The 27,437-nt window shown below is 46.3% G+C and overlaps 1 protein-coding gene across 7 annotated transcripts in view; it reads left to right on the top strand.

The window, feature by feature from the left end:
• Positions 1–888: 888 nt before the first annotated feature.
• Positions 889–27,437, top strand: part of APLP2 (amyloid beta precursor like protein 2) — a 50,217-nt gene continuing 23,668 nt past the window's right edge. For all 7 annotated transcript variants that reach the window (XM_075280135.1, XM_075280137.1, XM_075280136.1 and 4 more), the window contains exon 1: positions 889–1,023. In XM_075280135.1, the coding sequence (XP_075136236.1) occupies positions 952–1,023 (72 nt within the window). In that variant the 5' untranslated portion in view covers positions 889–951. The remainder of the gene's footprint in view (positions 1,024–27,437) is intronic.

Below are 27,437 nucleotides of genomic sequence, written 5' to 3' on the forward strand. Positions count from 1 at the left end.
GACGGTATACAGGTTTAGGCATTGGATGATGTGACGGTATACAGGTTTATGCATTGGATGATGTGACGGTATACAGGTTTAAGCATTGGATGATGTAACGGTATACAGGTTTATGCATTGGATGATGTGACGGTATACAGGTTTATGCATTGGATGATGTGACGGTATACAGGTTTATGCATTGGATGATGTGACGGTATACAGGTTTATGCATTGGATGATGTGACGGTATAAAGGTTTAAGCATTGGATGATGTGACGGTATACAGGTTTAGGCATTGGATGATGTGACGGTATACAGGTTTAAGCATTGGATGATGTGACGGTATACAGGTTTAGGCATTGGATGATGTGACGGTATACAGGTTTAAGCATTGGATGATGTGACGGTATATAGGTTAGGCATTGGATGATGTGACGGTATACAGGTTAGGCACTGCCTGATGTGACGGTATACAGGTTAGGCATTGAATGATGTGGCGGTATACAGAGTTAGGCAGTGGATGATGTGACGGTATACAGGTTTAGGCATTGGATGATGTGACGGTATACAGGTTTAGGCATTGGATGATGTGACGGTATACAGGTTTAGGCATTGGATGATGTCAGGTTAGGCACGGCTATTTATCCCTTCATATACACTGGATGCAGCATCTTCTGCAGTGAATCCTTGGTGGGCGTGGTCACTGCTCTTTGAGGGGCGTTGTTTTAGCAGGTCTAATGGAGAGCCGCAGCTGAAGGGGTGGGACTAAGCAGCCCTGTTACCTGTACGGGGCGGGGAGCGACTGGGGCTTACTACTTTTGGAGGGCTCTCATTGGATAGTACAGCCAGTGGGTGGACACCATGAGGGCGGAGTGTTGTGACGTCAGATCCGGTTGGGCTGGCTCCTGAGCTGCAGTTTCACATCTCGCCAGTCAGGAGCTGGAGGTTGCGTGGAGAAGAGCTGCGATCATGGCCCCATTCCCTGCGCTTTGCGCTGTGTTGGCCGCGATCATTGTCCCCAGTCTGGCCGGATACATCGAGGTAAGAGCTCTTTGTCACCATCACCCGGGGCAGGGGACGTTCTCAGGGGACATCGCCACATACAGCACTGCCCTCTCTCCCAGGAGCTGAGGAGACGTTGTGCTGTAGCCATGGATCTGTGATTTCCCCCTCCCCTCCAGCGCTGCTTTGGTATCTTGTAGCCGCTGTTATTGTGCAGTTATATAATGCGGTGTAGTAATGTGAGGTGAGGGGTCTGTGCACCGGTGGGTACTGCGTGGGGGAGGGGGCCTCTGTGCGGCGGATGCTGGGAGTATTAGTTCTGTAAACAAGGGAGATATTTGATCAGTAGGGGGCAGGTGCTCTCCAGCGCTATAGGTAGTGTGTATGGGGAGGGGGCAGGTGCTCTCCAGCACTGTAGGTAGTGTGTATGGGGAGGGGGCAGGTGCCCTCCAGCACTATAGGTAGTGTGTATGGGGAGGGGGCAGGTGCTCTCCAGCACTGTAGGTAGTGTGTATGGGGTGGGGGCAGGTGCTCTCCAGCACTATAGGTAGTGTGTATGGGGAGGGGGCAGGTGCTCTCCATCACTATAGGTAGTGCGTATGGGGAGGGGGCAGGTGCCCTCCAGCACTATAGGTAGTGTGTATGGGGAGGGGGCAGGTGCTCTCTAGCACTATAGGTAGTGTGTATGGGGAGGGGGCAGGTGCTCTCCAGCACTATAGGTAGTGTGTGTGTGGGGAGGGGGAAGGTGCTCTCCAGCACTATAGGTAGTGTGTATGGGGAGGGGGAAGGTGCTCTCCAGCACTATAGGTAGTGTGAATGGGGAGGGGGAAGGTGCTCTCCAGCACTATAGGTAGTGTGAATGGGGAGGGGGAAGGCGCTCTCCAGCACTATAGGTAGTGTGTATGGGGAGGGGGAAGGCGCTCTCCAGCACTATAGGTAGTGTGTATGGGGAGGGGGGCAGGTGCTCTCCAGCACTATAGGTAGTGTGTATGGGGAGGGGGAAGGTGCTCTCCAGCACTATAGGTAGTGTGTATGGGGAGGGGGAAGGTGCTCTCCAGCACTATAGGTAGTGTGTATGGGGAGGGGGAAGGTGCTCTCCAGCACTGTAGGTAGTGCGTATGGGGAGGGGGCAGGTGCTCTCCAGCACTATAGGTAGTGTGTGTGTGGGGAGGGGGAAGGTGCTCTCCAGCACTATAGGTAGTGTGTATGGGGAGGGGGCAGGTGCTCTCCAGCACTATAGGTAGTGTGTATGGGGAGGGGGAAGGTGCTCTCCAGCACTATAGGTAGTGTGTATGGGGAGGGGGAAGGTGCTCTCCAGCACTGTAGGTAGTGTGTATGGGGTGGGGGCAGGTGCTCTCCATCACTATAGGTAGTGCGTATGGGGAGGGGGCAGGTGCTCTCCAGCACTATAGGTAGTGTGTGTGTGGGGAGGGGGAAGGTGCTCTCCAGCACTATAGGTAGTGTGTATGGGGAGGGGGCAGGTGCTCTCCAGCACTATAGGTAGTGTGTATGGGGAGGGGGAAGGTGCTCTCCAGCACTATAGGTAGTGTGTATGGGGAGGGGGAAGGTGCTCTCCAGCACTGTAGGTAGTGTGTATGGGGTGGGGGCAGGTGCTCTCCATCACTATAGGTAGTGCGTATGGGGAGGGGGCAGGTGCTCTCCAGCACTATAGGTAGTGTGTGTGTGGGGAGGGGGAAGGTGCTCTCCAGCACTATAGGTAGTGTGTATGGGGAGGGGGCAGGTGCTCTCCAGCACTATAGGTAGTGTGTATGGGGAGGGGGAAGGTGCTCTCCAGCACTATAGGTAGTGTGTATGGGGAGGGGGAAGGTGCTCTCCAGCACTATAGGTAGTGTGTATGGGGAGGGGGAAGGCGCTCTCCAGCACTATAGGTAGTGTGTATGGGGAGGGGGGCAGGTGCTCTCCAGCACTATAGGTAGTGTGTATGGGGAGGGGGAAGGCGCTCTCCAGCACTATAGGTAGTGTGTATGGGGAGGGGGGCAGGTGCTTTACAGCACTGTAGTGTGTACTGGTATGTATGGGGAGGGGGGCAGGTGCTCTCCAGCACTATAGGTAGTGTGTATGGGGAGGGGGGCAGGTGCTTTACAGCACTGTAGTGTGTACTGGTATGTATGGGGAGGGGGGCAGGTGCTCTCCAGCACTATAGGTAGTGTGTATGGGGAGGGGGAAGGTGCTCTCCAGCACTATAGGTAGTGTGTATGGGGAGGGGGCAGGTGCTTTACAGCACTGTAGTGTGTACTTGTATGTATGGGGAGGGGGGCAGGTGCTCTCCAGCACTATAGGTAGTGTGTATTGGGAGGGGGGCAGGTGCTTTACAGCTCTGTAGTGTGTACTGGTATGTATGGGGAGGGGGGGCAGGTGCTCTCCAGCACTATAGGTTGTGTGTATAGGGAAGGGGCAGGTGCTCTCCAGCACTATAGGTTGTGTGTATAGGGAAGGGGCAGGTGCTCTCCAACACTACAGGTAGTGTGTACTGGTGTATGTAGGCAAGGGGCAGGTAACTTATCCTGGTGTATATGGGTTAGTAGGCACTCTCCAACAATACACGTAGAGTATACTGCATATCAGTGGGGGAGGTGCTCTCTATCAGTGCAGGTAATATATACTGGAGTGTATAAGGCAGGTGCCCCCTAGCACTTAATTTTGTTGGTTCTTCTACAAAGTATTCAACTATATGTATTGCTGGTGATAAGTTTAGTATAGTGAAGGTGCTCTCCAGCATTCGGTGTAATATAATAATGTGTATTATACTGGTATCTCTGGTGCAGGTGCTCTCCAGCATTAGGTGTATTATACTGGTATCTGATGTGCAGGTACTCTCCAGCATTCGGTGTATTATAATAGTGTGTATTATACTGGTATCTCTGGTGCAGGTGCTCTCCAGCATTACAGACAGTATTCTAGTTATAGTGTGTGGCTTCAGACTGCCCCCTTCTGGATACACGTACTGTAATTCTGGAAACTAGCCTTGGTTCTTTATTGTTACCCTGTAGTAGCAGTACCTGGTATGGATGAGAACAGATGGGGTTAATCTAGCAGATCTCCACCCTCCTGTGTCAGAATATCCTTAGGATACTGCTCTGCTCCACCCGGCTGCTGGGAGGGGGATGTGACTAGAAGCCTGTGTGGGATTATACGTGAGCAGCCTGGGTATGGGGTGAAGAAGGTAGTATTGTAGGTTTGCCCCTATATGGTTTAGGGTGATGGAATCCTGGTATTTGCAGTTGTGCCAGGTACAGCCACTCTTATAGCAGCAGCTTTATCTGGATCGGAATGACTCATTTACCTCTGATAGCAGAATCATGGCTCAGTCTGCATGTGGCGGCTGGGGGAAATTGTTTGGTGCTGCTCCCTCACATCTTACTGTGACATCTTTCCTCCGGTTTGCTGCTCTGTCATTCTGCTTCTGCAGACAGAATCTTTCCTCCCTGCCCATCCCATTGAAATTGGTTTTAATAATTAATATTCTCCCATGGAAAAGCGCCCAAGGTCGTCTGTCAAGCAAGTGACACATCAGAGGCCGCACCACATGCTATCCTGTATGCCACAGAGCCCAGGAGCCTGGGCCTAGCAGGGAGTCCCTGTGATGTGTGTGGTCTGGCCCTGTGTTTCCTCCACCTGCGCTGCCCTGGCTGGATGTGGGGAGGGGGACAGGTCCTGGCAGAGCTCTTTACAGTATTTGTTTTTCCTTTTCCTTTTTGAAGCAGTGACCTCTCCATACTTGGTGTGCCTCCAGCCGACTCTCAAACATTTGGCCTCAAGGACCAGTGGGCACCTGGGTACACTATGGGCAGGGGCTGAAGCTGCACACCAAGTACTGTTGGAGGAGGTGCATTGCTGGAATTCCTGCTCATGTTGCTGGATATTCCAAGTGTTAAAGGTAGATTGCCCCGGGGGTACTGTCTGCACCTGGACAGGGCTTCTGCTCTCTCCCTTTGATAGTGTCACAGGCTGGGGAAACCACTGGAGGTGGGGGAAGTAGAAAAGGCCAAGGAATTCCCCAGTAATGCAAATTCTCAGTAGCTTACAAATCCCTATCATCTGTTTCCTATTTCTGTTTAAGGCCATCAGAGCAGATCTACAGCTAGGATGACATCTTACTTTTTCAGAACCCCCAAATCTGGCAAATCATGCTGAACAAAGTGGCCTGTGCTGTTCAGGACTCTGAGAAAGCTTGGTCTTTACATCTATATGAGCTGGTGATTGATCACAAGATCACATACAATTTGTGTGCATAGTTTACACAGACATGTAAGATACAAGCCAGGACATGTGACGGGAGAACATATTGCAGATATGACACAACACTTGGCATGTCATAGTGTGTTCCTGGAGAGATGTCACACATGCCAGAATTTATACTTCAGCTTTAAGACCCCAGTCACATCTGGTGAAGATGGAACAACCCTGTGGGACTTATTTTTGTAGCCATACTGGTTGTCACTCTGCTTTACTAGGCGATGGTGATCAATTCCATTTCTGCTTAGAGCATATTTGCCACTCAGGAGTGTGGAACAGCTGGGTAATGAGCAGTACAGACTCCTAGAGGCTTGATCTGTTACGCTGTGGTCAGATTGTTCACACTAGATAAAACTCATCCTCTAATGTACTGTCAGTGACACTGTATAATCCTCCACCTGCGTCCTGAGATGATACTGTCTTCTGCTGTGCTCTGGTTATGGGAAGTATCCCGTGTCTAGGTGTGACTGGTGATACTGGAGCTGAATGAGAGGTTTGGATACAGGAGTATATGTAACTGAGCTGCCACCACCACTTGGCAGAATTTACTTTCAACCCCTAGATCTAGCGACATAATTCCTGCCACACTTCAGATCCAAATTGTGGGTGACAGCTGCAGTCAGGGAAAAGTTGCCCTGAACATCCGTTGCGGTGACTTCAGCACTTTGTCTCCCTTGTTAGAATCATTGTTTAAAAATAAACGTTTCCTTGTCATTTGGAAATGTCCTCGAAAGTAGACCGGAACCTCGTGCTGTGTCTCCAGCGAGAGAGGAAGCTTTGCAGTCTTTTGGGCTGAGGGTCCAGGAGTGGCGTTAACCCTTTTGGTAATAACTTTGCAGCCTAGGGAATTATTGTGGTTCATTGTGATTCCCTTGGTCTGCCAAAGATGGTGGAAAGGTCTTGTAGATAATTTAATCATAGGTAAGCCACAGTTGCGACTCTGACTCCTGGATTTTATCAGGTTCCGGCTCCGACACCGACTCCTTCATAAATGGCCAATTCGTAACAATAAACTTACTGTTGTAAACTATTAACATCGTGCTTATTCAGTTTCTCACCATCTTATAAGTAATCACTGTTGTTCATAGTTTGATAGAACATATTTATTTGAGTAACATTTATAAAATACATATGAAAATTCAATTATGAAATATTAATTTGTTGTTTTAAAGCTGGAGTCGGTACATTTCTACCGACTCTGACTCCGACTCCAACCAAAACTAACTCCGACTCTGACTCCACAGCCCTGGTTTCAGCAACACAGAGGGTTTTTGCGGTTTTCTGATTGTGTGGTTACAATGGCAGTCATGAAAATGTGTCCGTGTTACTGGTAGTTCCCAAGATTATACTAGGGTGTTGCAAATATGTAATATGCAGTGTAGCGGATCCTCTCAGGTAGATGCTGATCTTGTTGTGGGATTCGTAGATTGGTATGTCTGATGTCTGCGCCTGATCTCCCTGCAGGTGGATGGGCCATCTGTAGCCCACGGTGGGGTGGAGTGATGACCCACAGGATGACTACATTAACACTAGGTGGCCTATTGTCTTATGATAATGAATGTAGACTTGAGGTGAGAAAAGTGGCGAGGGGATGGCTCAGAATTTTAAGAATCTCCTTCTTGTGGGTTCTTTCATAAGAATATTTATGTGTGGACTTTATATGGACCCATTGTAGTCAATGTTGCTTTTCACTCGTTTTGTTTCCTTTTGATGCAAAATGGATGACCCATGGAAGTGCAAAAAAACATACAGATCTTCAGTTGGAAATATCAGTCTATTTTTCTTATGATCCGCAACACAGATGGTTTAATTGAAACCAGAATTAAACAATTACCATACAAAGCCAAAAAATCACCAGTGTTTTCTTTGGCGTCGACACCATCCTTGTTTAGGTGACAGCCAAAATGGCCCCCCTTATAGCTGCCAGCAGACCCTTGATCCTTAGGGTAAGTCCATACAGAGTTTTTTGGTCAGGGTTGAGGCCATATTTGCTCAGGTCTTTTTTTCCCAGGATCCGTTTCTTCCGGCTCCCGGAAAAAAAGAAGCAAGGTGCTCGTTTTTCAGGCTGTCGCCTCGCATTTTGGCCTGAAGACACTCTCCTTCCGACTAGGTCCATTCATTGGGCCTAATCCGGAGCAGAGTGCGCAGCTGGATGCCGATGCAGTGCAGCAGCTCTCAGTCGCGGCTACCCGATTTATTTGATCCAAAAAGCCCAGTGTGAACTTACCCTTAAATTTATGTACTGTGCCTGAGTTGGGTGAGGCTCATATTCTGTGCAGTAATCTTCTCATTGTGTGTCTGAGTGTGAAACGTGTAGGTTTGTGCGTGAGTCTAACATGACCAAGTCTCAGCTCAGCAGTTACACAATTCTGAGACTCTTCTTCTGTTACTGAATCTGTAGGTGTATTTATAAAATAGGAACCAGAGTGACCTATGGAAGCTGTGCATCTGATGACGTAGGGTTCCCTCACATATATGCTGCACTCCAGGATGGGGGGGGGGCTGATTATGATTATGGGGATTCTTTTATTACTGGCCATGTAACTTGCAAATCTAGAACGCTCACTAATGAGGAAAAGCCACTTTCATTTACTTAGGTGGAAGTACTGGCGGGCCCGTCATAAATGACCAGAAAGTTCTAGAACACTTCTACCCAGATGACTAGACCTTCCTTGTAAAGTAGCTGACAGTTGCAGTGTTCTGTAGTGAAACATTCTGCAATCAGTGTCCTCCTCTCAGGAATGTGATCTTTGTCCTTCCCCTTGTCGGCTGATGTCATTGTCTCCTCTGACCCGTATCCTGGTGTTTACCTGGTCGCAGTGATTATGGTGCTTTCCTCAGTTCTCTGGCAGTTTTATTTGCCGATGCCCCAGTCACAATGGGGGGATTCCATCATTGCAGCTACTACAGTTTTGTGCGCTGAGTTATACAGAAATTCTGCTCCAGTTCCTGACTAGTATAGATATCCATCATGGCGCAAGGGCGTACGCCCTATTTATTAAGAAGCCGGAGCCTCTTGATAATTCGGACGTGCCTTGTGTCTGTCATGGCCTTTATTAAAACTGATGTAGGAAGTGTAATTTTAATGTTCCTCAATATCTGTCTAATAAATGCCTATTCCGTCCAATTGGTGGAAACAAATGCGAATAGCCTTACAACATGGCTTTCCGAGGCCCGGAGTTGAGCAAAACATAAATATATAGTTATATATTCCACAGTCATTGGAAGGTGGGTGCTTGGAAAAGACGTTTGACAGCATACATGGCCCCCTGCTGAACTTCCTATTAGCTTACTTGTGTAGCAATATGGGGCAGGGAAAGATCACAGAATATTGAAACAGTTTTACAAAGCTGGGTGACTGTGAAGAATAGATGTTGACATGCATGTCATAGGGCTGGGCGTTTGCAGCTAGTATTTTTGCACTGGCTGCTTATGGCATCTGTTTACTTTTCGGATACTCGCTCTATTTGTCACAAAATGAGCCGGCTCAGCGTTTCTTTTCATGAACAGGAGTTGGAATGTACTGTGGCCTGCCCCCCTTCCTTTCCCAAATGGACCCTACAGACACAGCTACGCTGCTCATTTTGTCCAAGGCTTGAGCCACTTTCACTGGTGGGGTCAACACTGTTGTCCGTGTTTGCTTAGTCTGACCTTCTACTGGGTGATCACACAGTCCGGGTGACTAGCATTGAAGCTTTAAACATCTCTGACTACCATCCCCTGTGTTGGATCACAGGCGTATTAGACACTGGAGTCTGCATTTTAATTCCCTTCTTTGCAGGACTCCTATAGATATATGTTCCTGTGCCTCCAGATTCATAAATGGAGTGCAAGCGCTACGGAGAAGACTGACATGTGTAACTATAGCTATGGCAACTGCTAAGGGCCTCTGAGTTTGAGGGGGCGCACTTAGGTGTGGATGTTCATTTTTATAGGGAATAACAAGTGGCTTGGTTTTGCTGTCTGGCGATACGACGTGAGTTCTTGAATACATATGCCACTATTATCCATATAGCCTATCACTTTGCTCTGAGGCCACTGTAATGACACCCAGTATCTGTTACCTTTGTCTTGTGGAGGATAGTGACCCTTGCTGACTGAGAACAAACTGGTGGTTACTTTTGCAGCCCCTTACCTGGTCACTTTAAGAACACTTCATTCTGGCTGTCACGCTTCTAGGGCTTAGCTGCTAATGAATCTTTGTTATTAATAAGTGTTGTCTGAATGTGTAATGGAGGTGAGCGCACTATGAGTCGCTATCTCGTGCTCGCACTTGTCATAGACAGTCATTCTGATGACATTGGATTGATTGTTATTTCTGGTTTCACTGATTTGTCGCTGGATATCGTGATGGCCAAGAAGTCACCTTGGAGACTCGGTATAATCTGTGGCGGTCACCTGCACGCCCCAAGTGATGATCATAAGCAGATTACATTTTCTACATCGAGCCTTGACTGTCAGGGAGGTGGCAGTGACAGGTAGTGGATGGTCAGCCACATTTTAGTGTAAGCTGAGTTGTGGGGGATGGAGTACATAACCTATAATTTCCTTATTTCTACAATCTACCCTCAAACTGATGAATTGTACAATATGAATAAAACCCGTCTGCCCTCAGTACAGCACCTGGGGTGTTGCTGTTGTACCTGTTCAGCGTTTGTGCAGAATGTGCGTCACTGTAGTGCATTGTGCAGCATGTTGGTGCGAAGTATAGTTAGAAGATGCTTTAATGGCTTATCTTGATGAGTATATAGATTGACATACAGACGCTGAACTTATACGTATATAAGGTCTTGTGAAGCCGCCTTCTACATTTCCCTTCACCTGCGGCTGTGGGGGCGATAGGTACCTTACAGCAATTTTCCTGATCAGCGATTAGTAACGCCCCCTTTGCCAGGTTTCTTTGTGGTATAATTGTAGAGTCGGGTTCACTAAGTATTTTATGCATCACACTTTTTCCTTTGCATGGAATGTGTGGGGAACTAATAAGAATTACCGAGCAATTACAGATATTCCTCTAATGGGACTGTTAAAAGCAACACCTTTCATTTTATATCCTCTACTAAAGATGCAGTGACGGTGAGAAAAAACATGCACGTTTCATGATGCTGTGACAAAAGCCGGGGAGGTGTCTGGTCACCTCTTAACAGTGGGATCATGAGGTTCCCAACTAAAGGGAGTCTGTCACCAGAGTGAAGCATATTAAACCTCAGCACAGTTGGATAAGTCACAGCTCCTCTCTGCTAATGAAAATGTACATCTCCCTTGCTGCGATACCTTTATATCATGATATACAAATGAGCAGTCTGGAGCACCGAGGGCAGCTCCATTGCTCCAAACTGCTACATAACAAATGTGAGAACACAAGGCCACGTGAGATTTCAGCATGGTTCCCTGACCCTGTCACTCCAAGAAGTGAGGGTGTAAGGAGAGCGTGTTAGGGCATTGTAGAATGTAGCAATTTGGAGCAACGGAGTCACCTGTTTTTTTTTTTCCAGATTGCTCATTTGCCTATTGTGAAATGAATGTGTTGGCAACAGAGGCATACATTTTCATGGAGGGGGAGTTGTTACAATGAGGTGAGCCTGACCTATCTGTGTTACTGGTTTAATATGCTTCACATTAGTGATGCAAATCCATAGGCTGGATCCCCACCGATCCAGAGAACGAAGGGTGAGGGGATCCATTCCCTCCTCTGCACATTCAGCCTAACCACAGGCTGAATGTAGGTGTTTCTGATGATGACAGGGCTCCTGTTCACTTCAGTGGGAGGGTCTGAGATAGCAGAGCACTTCAGCTATCTAGCACTCAGGAATGGGAGCACTGTCCACCAACAGATGACTACATTTAGCCTAGCTTTTTTTGGGGATCAGTGGGAGTCCCAGCAGTCAGACCACCATTGATCAGGAATTTATTCTCTGTCCTATGGCTAGATAAATACTTTTTATGGCCTAATCCCCCTTTAAAATGCTAAAAATAAAGCTGCATAGTGATTTCCATCGTTAATGGAGGCTATGGAGCAGTACGGGATCTATCGTGCAATGGATGTCTGCAGCATCATGTGTTATTTTGGAATCCGTTGGGATCCTACTGCAGTGTCTGTTTTTTGGTGGGAACAAATCGTTTTGCATACAGCACTATTACTATCAAAATTTGATGGAATCTGTGACATAAGCGCAGAGCCTTTGGAAGAATACATCTTCTGCGCTCACTAAACTTTCCGGTTCAAGAATAGAATAGAATTGAAGTACTACACTAAAGACTGACACAAGTGCTGAGCACCAGAAAAGAGGAAGGAAGGTAATGCTGCATAGCCAAATTGTAAATATGTCTCAGGGTCTATGGGAAGCTGCATGCCAACGATTATGGGCACTGCAATGGCTGCCATTAGTGGTTGTCGCCCAGCAGGCACAGTGCAGTTGGTGCATTGATCACCCTCCTATGATTGGGGCTTTGGAGCCCAGCCGAGCTGGTTTATATAAGTGTAGGAAAACAAGGAAGCGTCTGTTCCCAGAGCTCTTCCTGAGTCTGACCTCGTAGAAATACTGAACATCTCATCCTGCTCCTGCTGCTTCCTGTGGTGCACTATATTCTGTTGTTACGTTCTGTCTGCTTTAGGCTAGGGCTACCCATGATCAGTCTTTATGACTTCACATGTAATTGATTGTGAATGTCTTTGTGTTATTATGTGTATTGTGATACATCTTGTAGCTAAATAATACCCAAGAATATCCATTCAACTTCAGTGCATAAAACAAGTTGCAGAAAAATTGCACTTGGCTTTTGGTAATGTGACCGGAGTCCACAGGTTGTTGGAGTTTAAAGTGAACCTTTAAGGTGGGGATTGTTACATACCATAGTAAACAGTGGAGAACATGCAAACTACATACAGATGTTGCTCTTGATTTGGATTCGAACCCAGAACTACAAGGTAACAGTGCTAACCACTAAGCCACCAGAAGTGCGGTGAATTCAGTGCGTCTTCAGCTTCGCTACGTTATATAACACTCCCCTTTATTCCCCTTTAAACATCTTAATCACTGTTGGTTGCCCTTGTATCATAGTGCATTGTTATGAGGGTCTTTTAAAGGGCCGGCTCTTTTGTCCCAGTAATACCCCCACCCTCTTCTATTTATTTCAGGTCAATAGGTTAAAGGCTCCTGAAGGAGCCATAAAACTTGGCAGTCTTAGTCATTGAGCAGTAAAGAATGGTAGAGGCTGTAGGTCACGTCTCTTACAGGGAGATTTGGTAAATTGAAAGGGGGTGTTATTCTGCACCTTACAGACGTTGGCATAGCTCATTATTCCGAATAATGCTCATTATCTAATTTTCCTATTAATACACTGTCTATCAATAAGTATTTGTACACCCATGCAAATGAAGATATCTGCATGATGTATGTCACACCTTACGCCGTTAAAGGGGTTGTCCCATCACAAGGATCCTATCTATACTGCTTGTTAATGTGAATGTAAGACTTTTCCTAAATACACTGCTTCAGCAAAACTGCTTTGTTTGTCCACTATCTTACTTTATTTTTTTTTTTTTTTTTTTGACACATCCCTTGACTTATCTGGTCATAAGTCAAGTGATGTATCTGCTGCTCTGAGGGGGGAGGGAGTAGGGGCTAAGTGCACGGGAGCGAGCCTGGAAGGGGGGGGGGGGGTGTAGTTTACCCTTTGGGGGGAAGGGGCCGCCAATACAGACCCGGCATCCGCTGTAATAGAGAGGTGGATGCCAGGGAGGGTTAGATGCCGGCACGGGTTAGATGCCGGCACAGGTGCTTGCAACATCGCTATGCTCCTGCCCTGCATGAAGCCAGCAGTGGCAGGAGCGATGCTACTATTCTGGAGGGCGGGGCGGAGGAGCGGAATAACAGCATCGCTCCTGCCACTGCTGGCTTCATGCAGGGCAGGAGCATAGTGAGGATGCAGGCATCTGTGCCGGAGTCTAACCGTCCCCGGCATCCGCCTCTCTATTACAGCGGATGCCGGGTCTGTATTCACATATGCAAAGCCAGCGGCGAAATGCCGATGGCCCTGCATGCACGCTCATAGATGGTGAGACCAGTCTAGCCTTCACAATGCGAATACAGACCTGGTGAATAATAGAGGCGGATGCCGGGTCTGTATTTGCTTTGTGAAGGCTAGACTGGTCTATGAGCGGGCACGCAGGGCCAGCGGCATCTCGCCGCTGGCTTTGCATATGTAACCCCGCCCACCAATGACGCAACAAAGCAGGAAGACAGAAGATTTTACAGCAACGAAGACTGGTGAGTATGCGACGTGGGAATACCCCTTTAAATAGGAAATAGCATTGGCATTAGTCGCCTGCAAGATGCCACAAAGTGCAGAGACACTGCACCAAATACTCTGCTGTGAGGGTCGCCTACTTCCAAAGACTCTCTGATCACATACCAGACGAGAAGAGGAAATTCTACATCCTACTGGGAGAAGAGGAGTCCACACTGGAGATCGCTGCCCAACACGTGTCCAGCTGTCACCAAATGAGGGGAAGATGAAACCCCATGGACTGTTATACCCAATTACCACTACCTCTAATCGCCCACCCCCATACCAACCACTCCCTTTGGCACAAATAAAGCTCTTCTGACTTGATTTGATGAGAAGAGGAAACTCTACATCCTACTGGGAGAAGAGGAGTCGACTGTGGAGATCGCTGCCCAATATCTGTCCACCTGCAACCAACTGAGGGGAAGATGAGACCCCAAAGACTATTATACCCCAAATCACCCATCCATCCACCCTACGCCCAGCTACAGTCCATGGATCACAGTGCGCTCCTGTCTCTAGCCACTGTTTGGGCAGTGCTGCTTTGGGTGTATAGTGGGCTGCAGCTGGTGCTGTGCAGGGTCCAACACACTGCAGTTGGACTGAATGTGGGTAGATAGTTACTATACAGATTAGTGGGAAATCTGGATAACAGGTACAAGTATGTACAGTGATGTCGTCTCTGCTCTCTCTGTATATGGGTGGTCCTGTACATTTAGCTATTAAGCCACTGTTGGTGATTGAAAATGAAGGGGGAGCAAATAACACCACGGTTCCTTAGCTTATCAATGTTTTATTTTCCATTCAGAGCTGTACTTACAATTTTGCAGCTTAGGGGGCGTTCACACTACCGTCGGTGTCCGACAGGTAGTGTCCGCTCAAAATCTGGCACAGATATTAGGAGCGGACACTAGCTTTGTCCGTGACACCTGTCATTTATTTAAATGGGCATTGGGTGCATTCTTTTGCACTCCGTTCCCTTCCTTCCCTGTCCGCAAGTGAAAATGTCCGACTTCTCAAGCGGACAGAAAAACCAGACATGTAGGTTTCTTCTGTCCGCTTGAGAAGTCGGACATCTTTACATGCGGACAGGGAAGGAAGGGCACGGAGTGCAAAAGAATGCACCCAATGCCCATTTAAATAAATGACAGGTGTCACGGACACAGCTAGTGTCTGCTCCTAATGTCTGTGCCAGATTTTGAGCACTAGGACACTGTCGGACACCGACGGTAGTGTGAACGCCCCCTTAGTCTTGCTCTGTACTATGCTGGCAGATCTCTTCCTTGTAATTTGACTACTGGGTAAGGTGGTGTGTTAAGGTGTCTTGGTTCTTCTGCACTTGGTTTGTTCTACTTTGTATATTCACTACAATTTCCAAGTTGCAGCACACAATGTGCTGATCCAGATGGGTGGAGGCATAGGGACCTGGGGCCCACCAAGTACACCACTTAAGTATCCCTCTGGGCAGAAGTGTAGTGGTATCACAGCCAAGAAATACATTCTACTCACATTGGCTCACTGTCACGAGCTTTTACTAAGGAAGTTGATGACCAGGTTAACGTCATTTGCTTAGTACTAATTAATGGCCAGGTTCATCATCAGCAGGCCATGTGACAGGAATACTGCTCACGTGGCACATGGCATCTGCCTCACAGCAGTCTGAGCTGGTTATCAGGCCCTCTACAGATTCTGCATGATACACTTTGGAACAACAGGGTTAGATCCAGGATTGTCCACACAGTAACATTGATGTATAGCAGCAGAGGTAAAAATGGAAGACCCACAGGCGCAGGAAAGCCTCTCATTGGTATAAGAGGCTTCTATCTTCACATGGATACAAGGCACCAGTTTGTAGCGTTCAAAGCCTGTACATTGAGCAGTGCCTTCACCTGCTGCACAACAAAGGTCCATAACATTCCCATTTCTCCAGAAAACGCCAGACCAAGGTACACTCAGTGACTCAACAGTAAGCGCACAGTGTCATGTAAAATCATAGTCATCAGCCTATTCATCAACATTCTTGTCCTAAAATGACCATGTTCCATGGGAAAAATATTCAAATTATATATTAATATCCCAATGAAACCAGAGGACTATACGAAGGTATCTATTCCACCCAACAGTCCAGTAACCCTAATTTGTACCAATGAGGAGCAAACACTCTAAAACAGTGCTGTCCTAAAGATGGGTAACTGGTTAAGTATATTATCCCAGAAACTGCTTTTAGGTTGCATTTAGTTGCCCTGTTATTTCTTGGTGTTATCTGTTCATTGTAAATGTGGGTAGAGGCCAGTATGGCTACATGGGTGTAGCTATAGAGGGTGCTGTGGTAGCCATCACTACTGGGCCCTTAAGTCTCAGGGGGGCCCCAAAGGCCTCTTTACAACATAAACGAATTCTAGAGTATATTAGCAGGTGGGAAGTGGGGTTCGGATTTTGGATTTGGGCTCGAGTCTCAAGCTGCACGTCTGGAGATCAGTGTTTATAGGACTATAGGTGAGCTCTCTCTATGAAGGATGATCGGGGAATCAGTGATATTCTAGTTCTGCGTATGATTTGTGGGATTTGTCTTTGTATCATGTAAGAAGGGATGTGGTGTTGTGCTGTGCTGCATTGCGGGAGATGTGGTGTTTAGACGAGTAAATCTTGTGTTGGTTTCCTGGAGTGGGTAAGATTGTGGCTTGGTGTTGTCGGAGCCTCCGTAATCCCTCATTGAGTGACCTACATTACAGCCCTGACGTTGCGCAGTGCTCCTCTCTTTCTCTCCTCAGTTTATATAGTCACCTGAGGTTGTGCTGATGATCTGAATGTTAGAATTTACAATAGACATTGTCCTGGATGTAGACCCAGCCGCCATGTCTGTAGCGTCATGTATATGTAATGTAATGGAGCGATGAGTTGTTGCGGTGTCGTCCATCTAGCGTTAGGCGACTGCTAACGGAAATGGGCAGCAATCCCATGTAAAAAAAAAAAAAAAGCTTCACCATTGTGTAATGGGACGTTCTGCAACTTACCAATAGATTTTGGTTGCTATGGGCAGGTCGTATTTCTTCGAAATCTCTCCCTATCACGGCACAGCCTTCATTTCTGAGGTTTCCCTTGTAATTCGGTTACTATTGTGTAAACTGGATACGATTGTAACAAGCCCTCATTTGTAAGAAGTATCTGGTCAGAAAGGGCTTCACTTGACGACAACGACCATTATCTGGGTTCTGATTAATAGATTTGCCTCTGCTCACCGCTGCTCTGGGCCTCGAGGCCTTCACACTGATCAGCCATTATTCCAGCCGTATTTGCATTGTTCACATAACTGGTTTCCATGGCAACAGAGAAATTCTAGGGCGAGGGAATTTGGGCCAAATACTTCAACCTGTTCTTGTGTTTGCGCAGTTTAGAATTAATCATTGTCGGCGTCCTCGTTGCCGCGCTAATGTCGCTGCCAGGATGTCTAATTACCCAGATGTTCAGAGCACAGACCATGCCATGCTATGCCAAGCCGCAGCAAAATCTTTGGGGTTTATTACAGCAGAATCCGAGGCACCCCAAGACTTAAGAGTCTGAAAACCTAATCTCTGTGTACAGTGGGTCATGGGTTGTGTATATGAAACGCTGTCTAAAGGGACCAAAATCCTGCAGTTGGGAGGCTTTAATAGTGTGGCAATGGTATAGGAGAAGTGGCTACTAAAGGTCACACACTGGATATATGACATAGTTAGCATGGTGTGTACACGGAGTCTTCTGCACTTCTTCGTCACTCCTCCTATTGAATAATTGTACAGTTGGCCCTTTTCCAGCCTGAAATGGCTGTAGGACAGGTGAAAACCTATTGCTCCCTATTGTCAGTCTGCTTTTGTCATGAGTAAAATGGCTGATAACGGGCTGCAAAAATACATTGTGGTGATTTGTAAATGATAGTAAATCTGCTTTGCTGTCCTGACACTCCTGTCCTTTTCCAAAAAAACCCCCTTAAACTGGCCTTCGCACACTTTACAGTAATAAATGTGTTCAAATTTGAACTATATAATATAATATCTTATACCAGAAATGGCCTTTGGGGTGCATTCACTTTCCTTGTTATTTCTAGGTATTTGCTCATAGTAAATGTGAATGAGGACCAACACAGCTGCTGCTTATATCTCCCACAGAGGTTGCATTTTTGATGTAATTCATCCTATCAATATGGCTAACCAATATACCCCACATTACAGCTGTCAGATGTGACTGTTTCCTCAGGATTTAGGGGGTGTTCACACCAGCGTCTGAGGTCCGCCCAGGCGTTTACGTCCTAATCCCCGGAGAAACTGAATAGGGGACGGCTTGCTGGTAGTAATTTTTAAAACCTATTCATTTGAATGGGTTTTTAAAGCAAACCGCCGGTGTCCGTATGTAGCCTTTCCGCGGGGGAACAGGTGTGTGTTGTTTTTTTTTGTTTTTTTTTCTTGCACGGATACAAAGTCGGACACGTAGGACTTTATCTGTTCTTACTTTCTAATAGTGATACTGTATGGGGCATTTAATGGCTTGTGCCTCTTTATAGTCAGGGCCTTTGGTATTGGCATTCTGAAATCTTATCTTCACATTTTTATTCCCTCCTTTGGGCTGGAAGTGCTGACACCTCTCTCTCCCTTGTGCTTTCCTCCTTCCTTACGTTGCAGAATTGCCTCAGATTGGCACGCGGTGAATGTGTAACAATGATGGCTTCTCGGTGGCTGAATAATGCAGATTACATGAGATTTAAGGCTCCTGGCGTGCATGACCAGCTTTTATTGAGGACTAATTACTGAACTAATGAAGTTTTCCCACAGACATGGTCTCACTTCATTAAAAATGCTGCTCCAATCTGAAAATCCCCAGATACAGCTTTAAGGTGCTGCGGGGGGCTGGGGTGCCATACAGTGGGGGCGTCCTGTATGACTGCTCCACAACTGGTGGTGACTTGTGGAGTGGCACCGAAGGGCATCTCAGCAGCTTCCATTGTACAATGTGATTGCGTTGGTTGCCATGGGTGATGCTTCCATTTATTTTGCGGAGTTTTTCTGATACACATGGTAACAGTAATAACATATAATGTGTCTATCAGATGCCTTGTTGCCATGGAGATAGGAGGGTTTGTCTCCTGGGAGAAAGTTGTTCCTGTAATGGGGGTGAGAGGGTAAGAGCTCCGGGTTTATTACAGTAGTGGTCAGTTCATGATTGTGTGCGTGGGCCGCTCTGCAGTGTTTGATGGATAGGATGCTCCCCCATAGATCATGGTTTCCTTCACATAGCACCAGCCTTTATGTATTCCAAGTGCTCCTCTTAAAGGGATACTACACCCTCCAATCTCTGTGTTGTACAGGTGACTAGTTTTTCCCTGTTATCAGCCACTAGCAGTTAGGGATGGGGTTTGCTTCAATGGAGTGGTAGTAGGAGCCATCATTGTGGCTGTTCTGATCGTCACCTGCTCCTGAATGGATGTATAAATGGAATACCATTCACAAACCTGGGACATTTGGGTGAAGGCCACCGTTCTGAGCATATTGTTTGGGACTTGCCACACAGCTGTCCTTGAATCAGACAGAAGGCTGACTATAACACTTAGCTGCTTGGATAGTGACTGGAGTTTGATCATCTCCAAATAAGAGCTCACAGATAATGGTCGACCTTCATCATCCAATAACTTGTGTGTAGTTGTCAAGGGCCGCTTCTGGTCATGTCCCAGTGATGGGGTCTGTTGTCAGTATCAGATTGGTTGGGGACCGCTGATGCTGCTGTCAGAAACCATATACTAAGTATACAGCCAGAAGCAACCTTGCACTTATTCAAGTGAATCGCAGCGGGACTACAGTTCCCAGGCGCCACCACAATGTACAGAGCTAAGTTCTGGGTTATGCTCCCGAAAACGCTGCAGTTCCTTGTAATGCAGTAGCTGATTTTTAGGACAGTTGATTTAATTTCCTAAAAAGGCCCAAAGGCTAATCTGTTTTAGAAGCCCTTGCACCAATGTAGCCAAGCATTGTGATACAGGGCAAACCATATTTGTACAAGTAACTCTTCCGCACTGCTCTTCACTTCGTACCTGCAAAGGAAACGTGACAAAATATACGTTAGGGGAATTTCCAATTTCTGATGTAGATGGGGATAGTTGTGGAGCATGTTTGGCTAACAGCCCTATTCTGTGCCAAAGATGTGCCTCTTCCTGCGTCCTGCTCAACCACTTTTTGCAAAAGTGTATGGAGACCAAATTTACTCTAACTTTCTCCAGAAAACTGTTCATTGTTATTTAGGACATCTATGCTGGTTTCTGGTGCACAGGAGTCTACCTGAATTGAGACTCCTTATCCTCGTGATAATTCAGGCGCCATTAATGCCAGTTGGGACTTCATTAAGACTGGCATACAATATGCCAGTCTTATTAAGTTGCTCTCAGTTGTCACAGTACACAGCATATCAGAACATTGTATAACAAATAAGCATTGCATTGCTATATAGTGATACACAGGGGTTGCTAACAAGTCTTGGCCAGGAGCAATACATATGCGGTTTTATGCCTAAAGTTACTAGAATAAGGAGATTATTCTTCACCTCATTACATGTGCATGGAGTGTAATAACTACTGTCTCAAAGGAAACTTGATCATGAGACTTTTGCAGAAAACATTATACCATGTACATCAGTTCTTTTCAAAAAGTGTGCCTGTGTTCTTTGCCATACCTTAAGGACAACAATCCCCATCTGGCAGTCGGCTGTGTATATGAAGCTTTCTACATCAGAGAGTTATGATGCAATGAGCTTGTGAATGGCCAAATCGCTCTGGTAATCAATGTGTTTGCTACAAAAAATTGCTACAGGTCTGAATGCCAAGAAAGGTTTTACACTCTACTGGATGGATGACTTTAATAAGGTGGATGTTTGGTATGTGTATGCACGAGTGTAATGTATCTGCTATATAGCTAACAGCATCATGTATAGTAGCAGATTATAATGGGGTCTGCTAGGTTTCCACCCGGTTGCTGCAAAATGCATAGAGAAAATCGCTGCATGAAGTACTTTTCTCTCTCTGCATTTTTTTTAACCGGGTTTGCGGACGGAAACCCTGGACAGTTTAGGCGCTGGTGTGAACTCAGGCTAAACCAGTTAGACTGAGAGAGCAGAAGATGGTGACCATACAGGATATTTACCAAGCAAAATTCTGCAGTATTCTGGTGTAATTTGCACCAAAAACCCTAACATGTTTTGTACCACATGTCAAATGTTTTACACATCTTCTAGACTCTTTTTAGACACTTTTCCAACTTCTGTTTAATGGGGCCTGTCGTATTGAGGGGTGTAGTCTACCTTGTGAGCCATGTAAGTAGTGTAATGACCTTGATACATTTGGTGCTGATTTTAACATGTTGCTTCTGCCAGGGCCTGGTGGTATGTGACAAGGTTGAGACCTTTACGAAATGTTCCTGGACACCAAATAAACTTATATCCCAAATTTGGGGTTTCTATGCCTACAGAAGACACACAGGCATTTGCTTTTCTAAAATGGATGCTGATCCACTATTGTGTTTATATCTAGTGTCTATGTATACAGTGGTGGTGTGGTTGTGTTGCTTTGTTTCCCTGTACATAATACTGCAATGTTGGTTCAGGTGTGGCTTCTGCTTTCCTGCCACCTCGGGCCCCTGCTTGCACCTGGCGCTCACTTGTGTGTGTCTTTCTATGTAAATAATGTGCACTGCTGTCTGTGCCTTTTACCTGCCCACAGCTTGTAGTAATATTGTACCTGATCTGTTGCTGTCAATGTCACACCCGTGGCCACTCTGTAGAGCCTCTGGAATGTTCTTTATTATCCACACCTGGTTTTTGTCTTAAAAAAAAACAAAAAAAACTGCATCAACAAAACCTGGAAATGTGTCCGTACCCAGAGTCTTGTTATTGCCTGGTGGAGTTAGGCAGTATTCTTATTTAAGACCTTTCTTTGTTTCTTCCCTCTCTGATCGTTGACCTTCAATCCCTTGTGAAGGTCGCCCTGCACATAAGATGTGGTTCTGTCACCTTGATAGATGGCTAGCGCCTCTCGGCACACTTCCTCCTAGGACTGAGCATGTCCTTCTCCATTGTACAAGCTTACTGATAAATACGCATAAATATAACATTTAACCCCCATAATAAGTCCAGTCTAAGAATCACATTGGATCTGGTTTATCAGGGGTTAACCACAAGCTCCTCGTCTCCTGGAAGCTGTCGCATGCTGATCAGGAGGAGCCTCCGGGGTGCTGGAGTGAGAACAAATCTAGCGCTAAATCTCTGTACTCAGAGGCCCAAAGCCTCCAGCAGCCGAGAGCCATTGTGACTGAACACTCCTCAGGTCTCTGACGGACAGCATGGTACCAAAGGAAGCAAAGTACAGACTTGTTTATAAGGGTTTGTCTCTTCCCCGCACATACCTGGAAGGGACAAAAAAACTGTGTTCATCCTGAGTCACCTGGTTCATGTATAGTATCCCAGGACGGCAGTGAAGGCTAACACAGAAGAGGAGGAATATAAGTTATGGAGTCTCTATGCAAGGACGTGTTGTTTGTGTGAATTCTCATTAATGTGTCATCCATTAAGGCAGGTGGTGAGATCACTGGCTCGTGTTGGCTGCTGAACTTGCCCGACTGGTTACGCTGCGATACTGCAGAACATTTATTACATTCTCCATTGTCAGTCCTTTTAACCCTCAACGTTCCATTGAGCTGCTTTATATATGGAGTGTATGTGCTGTAGGAGGCAATAAGCAGCATCAAACATCTGTCAGGGACAGAAACGTAGTCAGTGCAGGGGTGTTATACAAGGAACAGCGAATATTAGGCACGTGGATGTCAGTGGGGGTTATTTATCATCTGCCCCTTTTTTGGCCATACTATTTGCAGGTGTGTCTTTTTTTTCTTTTCTTTTTTTTAAGACTGTTTACTGTTGTGCTTATTTATGATATAGGCACACTCCTCCTTGTTAAATGTTGTACACAAGTTAGTTTAGATGCACCTTTTTTTTTGGGGGGGGGGGCTGTGTGCACTTTGCTCCTTTGTGGTCAAAAAGGTGCAATTGCCCCTTTCCAATGCATTCTAACCTGCCAGGCCCATAGACTGGAGGACATTTGCACCTTTTTTGTGCGTTTTTAAAAAGGAGCAAGTCATAAATGCAGCATAAAAAGGGTTTCCATTGAGGTCATACATTACAGCATGGAAAAAAGCATAAATGCTTCATAAATGAAGCATAGTGCAGAAAAAGACCTCCAAAAAGGCCGCAGTTTACACCAAAAGTAGTTTAATAAATGTGCCCCATTGTCTATCTACATTAGATGGTTCTTGACACTGGAGATATGTAACCTATAGTAGTGGCCAATGTAGTCAGGGACGTTTGGATACGTCACTCAGCCTCTCTACCTGTCCTGAAATGGCCCCCACTTCTCTCCCAGGTAAGGTACACGTTGCTGAGGGCTGATGTGTAGTGACTATGTCCTCTTCCTTTCTGGTTGAGTGCTCATCTTCCATGGGCCATGATTTGTTGAGCCTTCCTATCAGTCCGCTGCACCTGTCAAGGGTTTATTACCCCTCATTACCACTGAGGAGACGCTCAATAATGCAGAATGAAGGGGGACGAGCGAGAAGTAGAAACAGTTCATCTAGGGATGAGCGAACAACCTGTGTGCTCAATAACGCCCTTGTGTATAGGAATTTCTGCCTTGCATCCCTCCCCCTAGATTCACATCTGCACCATAGATTCAATCATAAACATACAGGATTGTGAATGCTATTTTCTTATAAAATGGCGGCATAATGATAGAAGTCGGATTGGTCCTTGTGGCACTTTTTGGTGTCTGACCTATGACGAACCTGGCATTACTATTTATTTTCACATTATTCCTATGATAGAACATAACACGTAATATTGATATGTGCCATTCGGGTTCCTAGTAAGTGATGGCCTCTATAGAAACAATAATTCTGGCCATTAGGAGATGATATTCTGTTACCTTTCCAGCGGAGAAGCTGAAATATAATATTTATCATGTCTTCTGAATGTGGAGCATTATCTGTTCTGGCATAGACTGTGCGCCTGGCCCCCCTTTATCCCCCACCTCGTCTCTGCTGCATAATGATGCCTATTGATCCTCACATCCTGGATCCGTGACAAGGTTATTTTAATGCATTGTGTGAATAGGGATGATAATGATCTGTGGAACAGCTTGCAGTGCCCAGTTCATCTATAGGTGGCACCCCATTATAAAGACACCTCCAGTCATAAACCCCACCAGATTTATATAACATATATAATGCATAGTGTCTACCATGATGCGGCCTCCCCAGTACCTTTGCCTCAAGCTGCAAGCGCCTTCAAAGTAGTGTGTGCATGAAGGGCTCTGAAACCTGGGGCTGCATCAGCTCCTGTGGGTAATATACTCATGTACAGATACTCCCAGGATGCCTAAGCCATGGGCTGTACAATTACCCAAAACTTCACATTGGTGCTGCATTCTCTACATCAGGGATAGGCAACCTTTTTGGTACAACTTGCCGATTTCAATGAAAAAAAATCACAGATGAGGTCCTTGGAGTGCCAAGCAATAATTAGAAGGCTGAAGACTCCTATAATAAGTCATATACCACAAACCATAACGTAGAGGTGCTGCTACGAGAGGCTTCTGGACATGTTCTTTTCTGGGGAGCACCTGTATTTTCCCAATACAAGCAATGAAAGTACATGTACATCCCTCAATTGATGGTAAATGTATGTGTCCAAGAGTAACTTGTGGTGACCCCTTATGATCTGGATACATCTATAGCTACATCCAGTCCTAGACCACTGCTACTTTCCCTTTGACTTAAAGCTGCATTCACATGACACATTTTTTGCAGAAAAGTACCTGCGTTTTTATGTGCTAAAACACACCTTCATAAAGAATAATTTCCTATAGCGCCCCTTTACACACCGTATAGTTATAGTATCCCGTAGTGGCCCTTAAAATTTTTCCAAAAATTTCTGCTTCAGCCAAACCTGAAACTTTTGTGGTTTCACTATATGAGCTCTTTATGCTCTGGGGTCTCTTCACCCATAGTATAATAAGCGGAAGCCCAGGAGCGGTGATGAGACTTAAAATAAAAGTTACTCACCTTCACTGGACTCAGGCATGGCTCAGTGTTCTCTTCTGCCTGACGTGAGCAACCACTGGTTGTGTCCCAGGAGTCACATTGACGTCATTATGCGTCACGGCACCAACGTGGCCCTCTGAGACCTTATCAACGTTCTCTGGACATTGGGCAGAGGTGCCAAAGAGAACACTGAGCCGCGCCAGAGTTTCCTCACCTCTCCTGGGCTTTCTCTTATGCTCTGGAGCTGAAGACACCCCCAGAACATAATAGACTTTTTGTTTCGGCCATGTTTGGTCTGAATGAAACTGTTGGGCTTCCGTGCCAGGGAAATATGTCTCGCGTGCCATTCTTGGCATGTGTGTTGGGGGTTGTTGACCCCTGCTCTACATCATTGTGCCTGGTGCAGACTGGGAGTCAATGGATAAAGCTGGAGGGGGTGACTCTGAATTATTGGAATACTTGTTAGTGAATTGTATCACATGAGGCTCTGGTGACATTCATCTTGGCACTAGCTGGCACTCTTAGTATGTGCAGGATTCTGGGAACCTTTGTGTGTGGCCTCCTTATGGGAAAACAAGTGTGTTAGAATGGTGGCAATTTTTCCTGGCTGCTGTCTTGTTTTCTTGTGTTCCCATCTGAGGCCTGTCTTTAGTTGATTTGGTAGGCTCCTTTTGTTTTCCCACCCCGGTATCTAACTCTTGAATGTTATCTTGCATTCACTCAGGATTTCTTGGATCAATAATCAAATAAAATTGCACATACACTGCCTTCTTTCACCCTCCTGGTTACAGAGCTTGGGCCAACAGTCAGTGGGGTGGTGTTGCCACCAAGCAATTGCATGGGGTCTCAGATCAGGGGGGCACCACACAGACCACATATTGACCATCAATTGCACTAAGGGGGGACAGTGTTAGGGGTCCCAAAAACTGCCAAAGTCACCCCTGGTGGTAAAGAGTAAGTGTTTGCACAAGTATTAGATTTTGAAATGACCGTCATAACAACCTAGTTCTTAGAACTGCTTGTCCCTCTAGGCCAGGGGTCCTCAAAATTTTTAAACAGTGGGCCGGAGGCAGAGCAGGTCGCACAGACATCGGGAGTGGTGCCCTCCAATAGGTAAAGTGAAGTGCGCTCCATGGCCTGGTCCGAGCTCCCCAGGAGCTTCATTATAAATGCACGCCTGCATGCGTTGTCGGCGGGGCCAGACAGAAGTGCTTGGCGGGCCGCATGTGGCCCTCGGGCCGCAGTTTGAGGACCCCTGCTCTAGGCTGAACCTGCTGCATTTACTGTGATGTTGGGTTACAGGACAGACCTAAATTGTGCTTCTATTAGCACCTTGAGTCTCTCACTTGTAAGAGTGAATGATAATGTGACTTCTCTATTCACTGTTTGTGTGTAATTTATATGGGTCTTGGTCTCCACTACTGATATATTTGCAGTCTCTGATCAAGGGAGAGCACTTAGTCCCTGTGAGCTGGGGATTAGGGTGTTAGGCCGTCCCTGTGGCCAAGCCATCCCATGTGATCAGCTTACAAAGCATTTGCCAACATGAAGGGGACGATTACAATTTAGGTCATGATTCGAAAAAGATTTCCCTCCTGGGAGAGAATTAAGGCGACAAATCCGATTCGAACATTACAGAAAAAAAGAAACTGAAAACCTAATAGTTCAACTGTGCTCTGTTCTAGTCCCAGTGGCCCCCAGCGGACCATATCTCACAGACAGCCTTCTGTTCATCACCTTCAGCCTTGCAGGTTTGGTTGTGTGCAGAGCTTCATCAGTAAGCATCGGTCACATAGATTATGCATATCGCTTTCTTTGCGGTTCAGGGGGTCAAGTGTAGTCCTTTACAGGAACTTGGTGTAGTAGTCATGTTGGTAATAAAAGTTTGTGTGGTTTGTGCAAAATTACTTGTCACTGAGGTTGAAAGAGTGGGATAAATTGCCATCCAGTGTTGAGGAGCTCTTACCTTGTATATACACTCACCGGCCACTTTATTAGGTACACCATGCTAGTAACGGGTTGGACCCCCTTTTGCCTTCAGAACTGCCTCAATTCTTCGTGGCATAGATTCAACAAGGTGCTGGAAGCATTCCTCAGAGATTTTGGTCCATATTGACATGATGGCATCACACAGTTGCCGCAGATTTGTCGGCTGCACATCCATGATGCGAATCTCCCGTTCCACCACATCCCAAAGATGCTCTATTGGATTGAGATCTGGTGACTGTGGAGGCCATTGGAGTACAGTGAACTCATTGTCATGTTCAAGAAACCAGTCTGAGATGATTCCAGCTTTATGACATGGCGCATTATCCTGCTGAAAGTAGCCATCAGATGTTGGGTACATTGTGGTCATAAAGGGATGGACATGGTCAGCAACAATACTCAGGTAGGCTTTGGCGTTGCAACGATGCTCAATTGGTACCAAGGGGCCCAAAGAGTGCCAAGAAAATATTCCCCACACCATGACACCACCACCACCAGCCTGAACCGTTGATACAAGGCAGGATGGATCCATGCTTTCATGTTGTTGACGCCAAATTCTGACCCTACCATCCGAATGTCGCAGCAGAAATCGAGACTCATCAGACCAGGCAACGTTTTTCCAATCTTCAATTGTCCAATTTCGATGAGCTTGTGCAAATTGTAGCCTCAGTTTCCTGTTCTTAGCTGAAAGGAGTGGCACCCGGTGTGGTCTTCTGCTGCTGTAGCCCATCTGCCTCAAAGTTCGACGTACTGTGCATTCAGAGATGCTCTTCTGGCTACCTTGGTTGTAATGGGTGGCTATTTGAGTCACTGTTG

The sequence above is a fragment of the Leptodactylus fuscus genome, chromosome 6 (genome assembly GCF_031893055.1).
Source record: "Leptodactylus fuscus isolate aLepFus1 chromosome 6, aLepFus1.hap2, whole genome shotgun sequence".
Taxonomy (NCBI): Eukaryota; Metazoa; Chordata; class Amphibia; order Anura; family Leptodactylidae; genus Leptodactylus; species Leptodactylus fuscus.